Source organism: Python bivittatus, unplaced genomic scaffold (assembly GCF_059951505.1).
Source record: "Python bivittatus isolate LINGU-HERP-01145 unplaced genomic scaffold, Pbiv_v1 ctg000360_np1212, whole genome shotgun sequence".
NCBI classification, from domain to species: Eukaryota; Metazoa; Chordata; class Lepidosauria; order Squamata; family Pythonidae; genus Python; species Python bivittatus.
Window position 1 is genome coordinate 118,557 of NW_028277069.1, and position 12,540 is coordinate 131,096.

The following is a 12,540-nucleotide window of genomic DNA, read 5'->3' on the forward strand; positions in this document are numbered from 1 at the left end:
AGAGCCAGGAGGTTGTAGTGCCAGACTTTGACAAAACCCTGGTATTGCCCCTTGAGTCTTGGACCATGGACACAGTACCTGGGACCAGGCGCTGAGTTAATAAATCTATTGCAGGACTGTTATTGGCTGCCCGATAGCTTCTGTCATTGGCTCCACCTCAAGGTGCTGGTCGTAACCTGGAAAGATGGTCTTTATGGCTCGACTCCTCATTAACCCCATGACAGTCTACCCCAGGTAGAATCTGCCTACCCTATAAGTGCTGGCCAGAAGGACAAGCTGCAAATGTCTTCATCAAGAAGCTTAGGAATTTGGTGCTAGGCCTGTGTGGTTGTAGCTCCCTTCTTCTGGGTACCTTATTCTCCAAGATGAAAATGGCTCCCTACCTGCTACCATTTAGGAAGACCAACAATACCATCAAAACAGACCATTTCTTTTCTGTAGAGCAAAAGGTATCATATAAAAGAAGCTCTTTGATGTTTATACTTGCATTCAGCCCTATATATTTTATCAACTGAAAGTATAGAAACAATGAATATGACAGCTGCAAACATTGGACATCTTTTGAGTCAATATGCCAAATCTTCTAACAGGAACCAAGAAAGCTAGATTCTCCAAGTCTTATTAGCTTGGTGTGTTGAAAGGGAGAAAGGGTTAAGTTAAAGAATCTTGGAAAATGGTTGAAAATTCAAGAGTATCAGCACTTTCTTTGGAGTGGGTGACTGTAATAAATCTTAATAATCACAATCACAATCTTCTATAAATCCTTCTTTGACAGAAATATTAACTTTTATATGTTTCCTGTAGAGGGCAAACAGACTTTCTATCCTTTTTTATCAACAATTTCTCAGAGCGAGAAAGGTCACATGAGATACTAATTCCTCTTTATGAGTTGCTCCCTGTGGTTTAGCTCAGGCCTGAAAACAATGATGTAGCATTTTGGCAAAAAGATGCATCCCACTAATGCAGCGCTGGAGGACAGGATGGAGAAAACCTCCACGGCTACCATGGCTTTTCCTCTTGTGCTCAGATAGGCTGGAAAAAAGGAGACCCACACACTGCAGAAGGCCAGCATGCTGAAGGTAATGAACCTGGCTTCATTAAAGCTGTCAGGCAATTTACGGGCAAGAAAGGCCACAATAAAGCTGGCGAGGGCCAAGATCCCCATGTAGCCCAAGACACAGTAGAAGAAGGAGGCTGACCCCTCATTGCATTGCAAAATCATTTCTTTGGCTTCTGAGTGCATGTCCAACTCAGGGAATGGGGGAGCTGTTGACAACCAAAGAGCACAAATACAGACTTGGATGAGAGAGCAGGAAAGGACAGTAGAAAAGGCCAATCTTTTCCCCACCCATTTCCTCATTGGAGATCCTGGTTTCGTGGCCATGAAAGCGACCACCACAGTGATGGTTTTAGCCAGGACACTAGAAATGGCCACTGAGAAGGTGATGCCAAAAGTGGATTGTCGGAGAAGGCAGGTGACTTGTCCAGGTTGTCTGAGGAAGAAGAAACAGGAGAGGAAACAGAGCAGAAGAGAGACAAGGAGGGTGTAGGTGAGGGCTTGGTTGTTAGCTTTAACAATGGGGGTATCCCTGTGCTTAATAAAAGTTCCAAGTACCCAAGATGTCACAAAGAAGAAACAAAGATCAGTTGAGGCTAAACCAATTCCTAATGTTTCTCCAAAAGTTAGAAAGACTACAGATTTTAGGATACATCCTTTCTTTCCTTTATTTGGATAAAGTTCTTCTGAACATTCAAAACAGTCATCCATATCTGGAAAAAAAAGTAAAGGAGTTTGTCATCTATGCATTCCCTGTTTTGGAAAATTGCTTTCTGAAAGGGTGCCAATGTTATTCATTTTGAGTTCTTTTGACTGGTTACCATTTTTTGAAAGTTAAGATGAAAATGCAGTTTTTCCAAATGGTCTCATTTAGGATTGGCACATGAGAAAGTAGAATGGGAAGGGCAATTATTGTTTGAAATACAGTCCTTTCTTACATTTTTTCAAATTTATTAGAATACAGACAATTGGGACTTGTCTCATTTTTCCAAAACCTGGAGAAGAAAACTGTGATGATAGAGATAACAGATTAGTAAGAAAAGGAGAAGTACTGACCCTGAGGTGCCAACCTTTACAATTCATTGAAACTCTTGCAGGTTAATATCTTCGTACAGAGTGAGTAAACTAAGGAAAGATCAATCTTTTTTGTGGGGGGAGGGGAAGGCGAGGTTGAACTAGCAAAATAATCATCTAATTTCACTGTCTAGATAAGAAAGATACATTAGTCTGATCAATGTAATATTTTTCCTTATCTTTATTGTGCTTCTGTGTTCTGTGTGGAGAACATTAGTAGGTTCTTCAAACACCCACCTTATGGCCTTTTGGTAGTAGAATATGTGATCCAATCACAAATCTTCCTTTTTCTGCTGAAGCTTCATTGCTTTCACTTACTTTCAATTTTATGCAGGATAAGGCCCAGAAAATGGCAGATTTAGTGGAAAATAAATATGTGCATTCACTCACATCTAAAATGACCTGACCCAATCAGAAACTTGCTTCTTCAGCTTTACATTATCATTTGTAAAAACTGTCATTGCTTATTTAAACTTTAACTACAACTTTAATTTTAATTCGATTCTCCTTATTTCTATGCTGTCTTTGTCTAGGTGGCTCCTGATCTCCAATTCAAATATTTACTAGGTCAGACATTGCTTAGCTGGACTTATAAGGAGTAAATTTTCATCACAAGTTATGAAGATGATGTTACAAGGTAGGAGACACCAATATATAATTGTTTTTAAGAAATACTTAATATGTCCTGAGTTTACAAAAATTCATGATTTTTGGTTAGTGAGTGAACTATCTGAGGGAAAAGAACACCAAATGCAAATGAGATTCAACATGTCAAAAATAGATATGGATCGTGTGATCATCTAAGTTCTATGGTTCTTTGCATTTATATATTGGACCTCTATAGGAAACAATGCCTTAGGAATGTTAAGGGCAAACCTTGATTCATGAACAACAGATTGTGATCCGTGGGTATAGAAATGAATATTCATCCTGAAGAACTAGTACAACTACTAATTACATGCATTCTAAAGTAGTGTATTACAGTTTGCTTAAGTCTCTAGAATGAAAAATAGGTGGAATGTCTAACCTACCATTTTGATTTGAAATCTTCCCTTCTGGGCATGGAATACAGCGATAGCAACAGAATTGTTTTCCTTCAACACTTCTCTTCCAGTATCCAGGGGAACAATGGTCATTGCACAGAGAACATGGAAGGACCTGTTGATAAAATTGAAAGATTTTGCAAAGGGAGATGTTTAATACAGTTTCCAATTCTTCTCCTTTCTTGATTTCCCAAAGTTATGAATTTCATCTGGTTGAATTTATACTATACCTTAAAAAGTTACTGAAATTACAAGGATGTGGAAAAGGGGACTGTTGAAGAAGGGTGAGTAAATAAGTGTGCATTATGACAGTGTTATGGAAATGAGGTGAATCCTGTGATTTCAAATGGAATTATAACCCAAATATGAAAATCTTACTTTTACACTGTAAAGTCACTTTGTCAGTTTTGGAAATGCTTGATTATCCACAACATTTGAACGGAATATGCCATTTTTTCCTCATTCAAAAATAGAAATTAGATTTCTAAAGAGCCCAAGTTCAATACATTTTAACAGACAAAGCCATCTCCATGGGATCCTAATGGATCAAGAGATAGTCCCTTCAATGAGTCCATACCTGGTTAAAAGCTGGGTGCCAGACAATCAATCTTTCATCAATGAATAATTCTTCCCCTTTTGGAGCACTGGGATCCAACTTTCCAACTTTAACTCTCTGAAAGGATTTGTTTGGAAAAGTGATCATGTTGAGTATGTCAAAGCCACCTTGACCTTCTCTTTTGTCTTTAAAGAAGACTCCTTCTCCAGCTGAGTTGTTAAAAGAAATCCCTTGAAGAAACTTGTGGAGCTACTTAAAGGAGTGTAAGGAACAGGGAGTCAAAAAGTAACCAATGTATTCAGGATCAAAGTATTAATGTTTTCTTTTCTTTTACTCTTACACTGTGAGAGACCAAAGAACAATTCTTGGCCTGAAATATGGAGGAAGAAAATGCTGACCCAGAATGATCTATCAAGAATTGAGATATGCAACTCACCTTTATTTGATTAAATAATGATTACAAGTACCTTCAAGCACCAACCTCAGCAATTCTCCTGGAAGTTTACCAAAAGTATAAAAATGCCCATTTTATAACATAAAATGACCTCTTACACTACTCACTTTGTTGCCTTAATATCAATATTGAAATGTGGCCATATCAATATTGATCTGTGACCTTAGGCCAGGGCAAACAAACTCCACTAAGATGGGGATGAAAATCACTATTTGGTGAAACAAAAGATAGGCATGGCATGGAGTGATTACCTGCCAAGGCTGCAGATCTGGAAATTCACACTCTGGAATTATTCTCTGTTTGGATCTTGATCTCACTATCTCCTGCAAAGAATGTGCCACTGCATAAACAGCATTGTAAATACTGTAGCTTTGGCCAGTCATCTGAAACTCAAAGAGAGGCCGTGGCAGATTCTCCAAATTCTCTTCTCCACTGCAAGTCTCACTGATCATTGAGGGTGATTCTGCATTTCGAAATGAACAGTCAAACAGTTGTTCCCAAACGTCTTGAAGAAATCCATCTCTCTGGGTAGAAGGTTTGATGACTTGAAGAAATTCTCTGAACCCTTGAACTTCTCTTGAATGAACTGAAAAGGAAAGAGCCCCATGGAACAACTGGAGATCCCAACCCCTTTGGGTTCCTGTCAGTACAAAATCAATCGGGTTCATCAGGATCCAAACCTTTCCAAAAGATGCACTCTCTTTATTTTCAGGATCACGTAGAAACACAATAGTTCTGATCCACACAATTGTGAATGATTCTCCATAGAGAAGAAAAACGTTTATTTTCTGATCTATCAGTTTGTTAGAAATAATGGAGAGTACATCAAGCAATCTTGAATATTCTTCCCAGTGGGCTAGTTCTGGAATTTTTTGTTTGAAAGCCACACAGATGCCATTCTGGGAAAGCAACATCTGCAGTTTCTGCAAGAAATGTTCTCCCTTATTTTTATCAAAAGCAAAGACTCCAATCCACTTCCATCCAAAATGGAGAAGAATTCGGATAACTCCAATGTACTGATGGTCCTCATTTGGGACCATGCAGTAAAGTGATGAGAACTTAGTCATTTGAAACTCTTCTTGGGAGAAAGAGCCATAGGCCAACTAAACAAAAAGAAAAACAAAACAAAAAGAGAATTATTATTCCTGAGAATCAATGGAAAAAATATGGAAAAATGACTGCTGGATGGAAACTGAATGAAGGTGTCCCTACACTGAAATTTTCTCCAATTCAAGGTACATTATGGCAGTGTTGATGAACAATATAAGCAACTGAAACCGAAAGTTAAACCTTCCAGGTGCCCAGCATCTTAACTCTTTGCAGCCTAAGACAAGAATTCCTCAGAGCTGTACATGTTGGATTGCTTTCTGCCCTTCTCTATGCAGATATGATAAAATACTTATCCATGAAAGACTAACTCCGTGAGATGCTGGATAAATAGAAATAGAAATAGTTCCCATTTACTGCAATTATTATAGAGGTCTCCAAAAGGACCAAATAGCCCCAATCCTCCAACATTTCCCAGGCAAAACAGTTGAGGTTTGTATGAAACTATTATGACCAGACACCAACCAAGACATAGCAAGGAGAGTTGCCATTTCCTGCTGGCTGGAAGTCAAAAGGCAATATCAGCTGTCCCCTCTAGTAAGATTAATTTTGTTGTTCTGTAATTTATGCTTTATGTTTCAATTTTCAGATCTATTATTGTAATAAAATAACTTGATTTTTTGGATTGGATTATCTCTAGCCCACTTATAGATCTTATATCCTACAGAAAGGCATAGCAAAAAAACAAATCTGTAACATTAATTACAAAAGAAGTCATAGTTTCTCTCTTACCCCCCCACCCCCCTGAACCTACCTGTGGAATCTTGTAGACATTTATACTTTCTGCCATATGGGATGAAGTATCAGACGCAAGTGCTCCAATGATGGCCATGAGATTTTTCTGGCTGTCACATTTGTAGTTAGGGATAAATTCCTTGGATTTGAAGAGCAGGTCCAGAGTGGTGCGATAGGTCATCCTTGGATTGTGGTAACTGTCGTAGATGTGGAATCCAAGAGTGATGTTAGGTAAGATCTGGGAGTCCTCATTGATCTCCTTCACAGCAAATGCCAAGGCAAGGATGTCCTGATAGAATTTGGTGATTACCCTGCCAATAGGTTAAATACAGCCATTGGGGTTGGGGGAAATACAATTCTTGTACTGTGGCATCTTTTCTGTATGAATAACTAACTTTTCTGTCTCTGATAAAGATGACAGCTTTTCTAAAGTACTAGATAATTTCTGCAGAGTTGAAATATACTTTTTATAAAGAATTTCCATGAATTGCAAAAAATATGTACTAGGAAGTATAAAGGTAGTAACTTTTTCCAGCTCCCACATTTATTTTCTATCAATTTAGTACAAAATAGAATATGAACAGATTCAGGAAATATCACTCATTTACTTTAGATATCTTTTATGATGAGTGATAATGCAGAATTTATTTTTAATTACTTTAAGTTCACTCAATGTTCTTCAAAAGACTTATTGGACCAGTTTCATATATTTCATGAGAAAGACTTTAACAGAATGTGAAAAAAAATGCTTTCTCCCACAACCAGATACATTCAGAAAAGAAAGAGGCTTCGATTACATACAAAAACCTGCATTTATGCTTGAAGAGCTGTTACTCATATAAGCAATTTTGAAGGATGAGGCTAAGATTAGGAAATGCATGGGAATAAAATCCTTACAGTGGTAAGTCATAAGGTTTTAGAGAAGTATGCTCTTTAAATTTAATTGCATAAAAGTGGTAAATAATGTGAGACACCATCCCACCAATGATGAAGTCACCAGGCTGGTACCATTCATGTGCAATAGGGAAGGCATCACTTGTAGGACAACTAAGACAAACTCTTTTGTTCACCAAGAACACAAGGAGGAGCCACGTCATGACTCTCTGCTTATGGAGAAAAGGTCTAGGTCTATCACTCAAAGAGAAGTTCTGGCAGACCAGACAGGAGGGAGAGAACTTGTAGAAATGAACCTCAGAGAGTCAGCATTCCTCCTTCCTGCCTCTCTGTGGCTCTGGAAAGATTTATATGGATTGTTTTTGACTTCCTATTCCCTTCGGCACAGGACCTTTGATGTTTTGACCTACTCGAATAATAGAGTGATTTCAGACATTCCTAAGGGACATAATTATCATTGACCCACTGGCAACTTGGCAATTTTTCTTGATATATCTGATCAACATCTTTCTCTATTTTGGGTGACAGAATAAGTGACTGATGCTTAACCGGTTTTGAAAATACCTGGAAAAGTGTAATTGGGAAGGTTGATATGACAAAATTGCTGTAATTCTAGAAACCAGGACCAATGTTTAATTCGATCAGTGGATCAGGGAACTCTATTTCTCTGTAAAATGTCTAGGGAAATGGTGAAAGTTGCACTGTCTGGTTCAGATTAGCAGGTCTTGGTTTGAGAATCCTTCTGAAATTACCTAAAAGAGAAAGCTGAATTAGAAAATCTGTGACACCCAGAGGGAAAAAGAAGAACTTGTTAAGGGCACTGGAGGAGACAGGGATAAAAAAGCAAAGTAAAATATTGTTTTATGTTTATCTTGTATGTGGATTTTGTAATAAGGAAAGGGGGAGGTTTTTTCCCCCAAGGAATTCATATCTGTGCTGCTCCAAGACTTTTTAAAATCTCTCTCCCTCTCTCCCTCCCTCCCTCCCTCTCCCATCTATCTGACTAACTTCGCTTTATTTTTGGTTTCCATGAGCACCATTTAAGGAAGTTCCAGATATCTTCCAGTGAAAGGCAAAATTAGTAGTTTTCCTTGAGTGGTCATTGAAATGAATTGAAATGGATGCCTCCTGTCTTTCAGGATCAACCCTCAACACTAAAGGAAAAAACTGTCAAAAAAGATGCCGCAGATTAACAGTTGGTGCTGGGGAAGACTCATGAGGATATTGTGGACAGCCAAGAAAACAAACTGATGGATGATCAAACAAATCAGTCCAGAGTCTTCCTCGAAGCACAAATGACCAGGCACAAATGATCCTACTTTGGACACCTTATTTGAAAACTAAACTCTCTGGAAAAGGCTCAAATGCTGAGAAAGGTGGAAGGAAAGAGAAAAAGAGGACAACCAGCAACAAGATGGATGAATTAAGTTACAGTGGCAATGAATGCACCATTGGGAGTCTTGAAGATGCATCATCATGGAGAAAAATCTATCTATGTGGTTGCTGAGTCGAAAACAACTTGATGGCACATAATCAATCAATCAATCAATCAATCAATCAATCAATCAATCAATCAGATCATTTAAATGTTAAGAATGCACCACAAAAGAAAGTTCTGGTGACGGGGGCTACATTCAGCAATTGGAATTACAGCTTATGTAAAATCTCTTGTGCTGTTCATGCTTGATCAAAAAAACCACAGAAAAATACAATACTATCGAACCACAGACGTACACAACTTCCTGAACATCAATTTTGAGCATTTGTATGTCTAAACTAAGTCCAAATCTAAGTCTAATCAAACCAGTATAGTCCACACTGGAGCGTCCTTCAGAATATTTAGTGTGATTAGAAGGTAGAGCAGGTAGTCACAGAAGCACACTTGCCTTTTCTAATACATGACGGCCTGTTCTAAGCTTTTCTTGCTATGGAGATCTTGAAAAATCTTTGCAGACACACTATCTTATCCTCTTCTGCATTCACAGTTCCTGATCCAGAACACACCTGCATAAAAGATCAATCCCACCTGAACCCCCTCCATGTCTCAAATATTCTGTATCAGACCAATTTACTTCTGGATTCAGAAGGCATCCAAATGTGAGAATCATTCACGATTTCTACAATATTTCAATTATGTAGATTTCCATTTATGGATGGAAAATGGCCAAAACTCTGTCACGAAGACCACAAATAAGAAATCAGGCCTATACAATACGCCTGCCTTCTTTTGCTTCCTGAAGAAGCAATACATTTAGGTAGGTTGGATGGAGAGCTCATGAGCAGTCCATGATCACCCACAGGTCTCTTCTCCTTACAGCTGACAAGAGGTGGGGACCTTCAGAAAGTGCTCTTTCTCTCTCTCCAGGAATTTCTTGGGTGGGCAGATTCTATTTGGAGCAGGCAATCTCAAGGAGACATGGACCTTTTCACTTTGATGCAGCAGGAAAGATTAAATGATTAAAATTATTGCACTTCCCTATGACCAGACTGAGATAGAAGGAGCCATCATAAAGTACAAGGAGAAAGTGGAGGAAAGAGTTTTGAGAGGGAGGAAAATTAACCAGGTTAAGAGTTGATGTTGTACATTATATTTTTAGACTCTTCTGTACATACATAGAAACACATGTTGGTTTTGTAAATAATATTTTCAGTTGTATAGAGCATTAGATCACACTACTTTAATATAGGTATTATAGGTATAGCATAGGTATCAAAGCATCCAGAATAAAATCCCTCATTTGTTTAAAAAATCCCTCAATTTAAAAAAAAAAATACCTCATTTGTCTTGGTTGTGTGTATGTCTGTATCAGCTCTCCTGATCCAATTCCAACCAGCTGCACCATTCAAAGTAACTTATTTTCCTTCTCTTGAGGATTTCTTAGAAATATTTGTTCTAAACAACTGTGGGAGGATCAAAATTTTTAAAGAACCAAGAACCACAAGAACATGTTTAAAAACATTTCTTACAGGAAGACTACACACACATACAGACAGACACGAGTATGTGTATGAATACATATATACATATATATATACACACAAACACACACACACACATGCGCGCACACACACACACATATACAAACATACAAATACCTACATACAAACAGAGATACATAGAGTGGAATAGCCCAGATCCCATTTATATGCTAATATGCTTTCCTCCATCCACGCTTCAGCAATATAAATGTATTAACCCCTGACAATATTTTGAACTCTTAGCTCTTTGCATCTTCCTTTCAAGGGGACTGTGGAAAATGAAGGAAGAAACCAAAACATTGTTTCTGTTTTTCAGATGTGGATGCCTGTTTCCAACGCCCTGAAGATCAATATGCAAACAGGGACCAAGATGGATGTATCCCTAAAAGGATAACTTTCATATCGTATGCTGAACCTCTGGGCATCGCCTTAGCTTCCATTTCCCTTGCCTTCTCATTGATCACAGCTTTTGTCTTTTGGTCCTTCGTTAAACACAAGGACCGTCCCATCATCAAAGCCAACAACAGGGATCTCACCTACATCCTTCTTCTCTCCATCCTGCTTTGCTTCCTCACCTCGTCCCTGTTCCTGGTGCAACCTGGAAAATTGACCTGCTTTCTCAGACAATCTGCTTTTGGGATCATCTTCTCGTTTGCTGTTTCTTGTGTGTTAGCCAAAACCATCATTGTTTCTCTTCTGTTCATGACTACAAAGCCTGGGTCCAGGATGCAGAGATGGGTGGGCAAAAGATTGGCCTTTTCCATTGTCCTTTCCTGCTCTCTCCTCCAAACCAGCATTTGTACTGTGTGGTTGTCAGTCTCTCCCCCATTCCCTGAGTTAGACATGCACTCAATCACTGAAGAAATCCTCCTCCAGGGCAATGGAGTGTCATCCTCTGTGATCTATTGCCCTCCTGTCCATAGCCAGCTTCATTGTGGCCTTCCTTGCCCACAAATTACCAGACACTTTTGATGAAGTTCATCACTTGCAGCATGTTGGCCTTTTGCAGTGTGTGGGTCTCTTTTCTTCCAACCTATCTAAGCACAAAAGGAAAAGCCTTGGTGGCTGTGGAGATCTTCTCCATCTTGTCTTCTGGTGCTGGTTACTGTGCTGTACTTTTTTCCCCAAATGATACATCATCATGCTAAAGCCTGAGTTAAGCAAGAGGAAGTTATTAATAAGATGGAAGGAGTAATGAAATTGTGGTATTTCCCTTTCTCTTCATATTGTTGTTGAATTTGGGATCTTCTAAAAATACTTTAGAATCTTTTTAAATGTATTTTTTATGTTTTAATTTTATATTTCCTGCTGTCGAAATAGTAGTCCACAGATGGAAATCAGTGAACTCCTGGGATCTTACAAAAGAAACATTTTACACTACATTAACAATATAGTTTATTGGTAAATTAAGAAAAGAAAACCATTTATTCATATTTGCAATAATATATTTTATTGTAGATATGTTAATTTTTATTATATAAAGTATATGTTAGCCAAATACTGTATATACACACACATTTTTCCATTAAGTCATCAACTATTCTTTGTTATAGCAACTTGTTAAATCAATCATCTAAAAGTTTCCAATATTTTGCTATTTCTAATTAGCACCAATAATTATAATAATGATACAGTAGTGGCTTAATTTTCATGCTTTAATTTTAATTATTAGAAAATAAGGGGAAAGTTACTATTCTTTGATTAGTTATTAATGGAATTTCCTGAACTGCCATTTCCCCAAAATTGGTTTGCTTTAATTTAATTTACTTTATTACATTACGTGTTGAAAAATGTTGCTTTCTTCTGAAAACTTCTTAAATATTTCTTTATAGTTCTTTTCATCAGATGTGACATTTTCAACTGAACTGTATAAAATCTTTGCATTTTCCTCCATGTTTTTTAGAGGGAACCCTAGGAATGCAATTTTTCATACTCACATCCATTTGTCTTCTGATATTTCTCTCTCAAAAACTAAGTCCAATAACTTCTTTAAAAAACTCTTAATCTGAATTGCATTCATAATGAATAAGTGTTTGCAGAGTATTCTTTTTGTCTCTTTGTGTTTTGTAAATGTGCTTGAATTCCGTAGGTGATCTCTTGTTTTGATTATTAATTCAATTCATTTCCTAATTTCAGTTCAAGCTCAACGTTGCATGGTGGAATATAATGTGTGTGTATATATGCAATAATCTTGTTTTGAAAAAAAATACAGGAAGAGCTAATAAAGGAATGGGAGGAAATTTTTTCCGTATTTCCTCCATCTGTTAAAAATGTCTATTAATTATCTGCTTTAAAGATTATAATTTTTTTTCTTTAAAAATGGTAGTTTACTTACAGGCATGCAATCTGTAGCAATATTTTCTCAATTTGGCCAGTGTCTATTTTGGCTCTTCCATTATTAAAGACAAGTTGTGTTTAAGTTGAAATGTCTGTAAATATCATGTCCAGTTTGGAATACCCTGTCCTCCTTCATTTAGATGTGAACATAAAGGAGGAGCAGGTGGCAGTCGTGGCCAGGAGAGCCTTTGTACAACTGTGAGTTGTGCATCAGTTGCCCCCATTTCTGGGGCAATGTACCCTTCTCACAGTCACCCACACCCTAGTCATCTCCCCCTTGGACTATTGTAACATGCTATACATG

At 37.7% G+C, this 12,540-nt stretch overlaps 1 protein-coding gene across 1 annotated transcript; it reads right to left on the bottom strand.

Moving 5' to 3' along the window:
- Window positions 1-871: 871 nt before the first annotated feature.
- On the bottom strand, window positions 872-7,123 carry LOC148215364 (vomeronasal type-2 receptor 26-like). The gene is made up of 6 exons (XM_088143625.1): window positions 6,924-7,123; window positions 6,046-6,337; window positions 4,436-5,287; window positions 3,752-3,979; window positions 3,163-3,289; window positions 872-1,770 (listed from the first exon to the last, which is right to left on the bottom strand). The coding sequence occupies exons 1-6, from the start codon at window positions 7,121-7,123 to the stop codon at window positions 872-874; spliced, it is 2,598 nt and encodes an 865-aa protein (XP_087999751.1).
- Window positions 7,124-12,540: the final 5,417 nt, after the last annotated feature.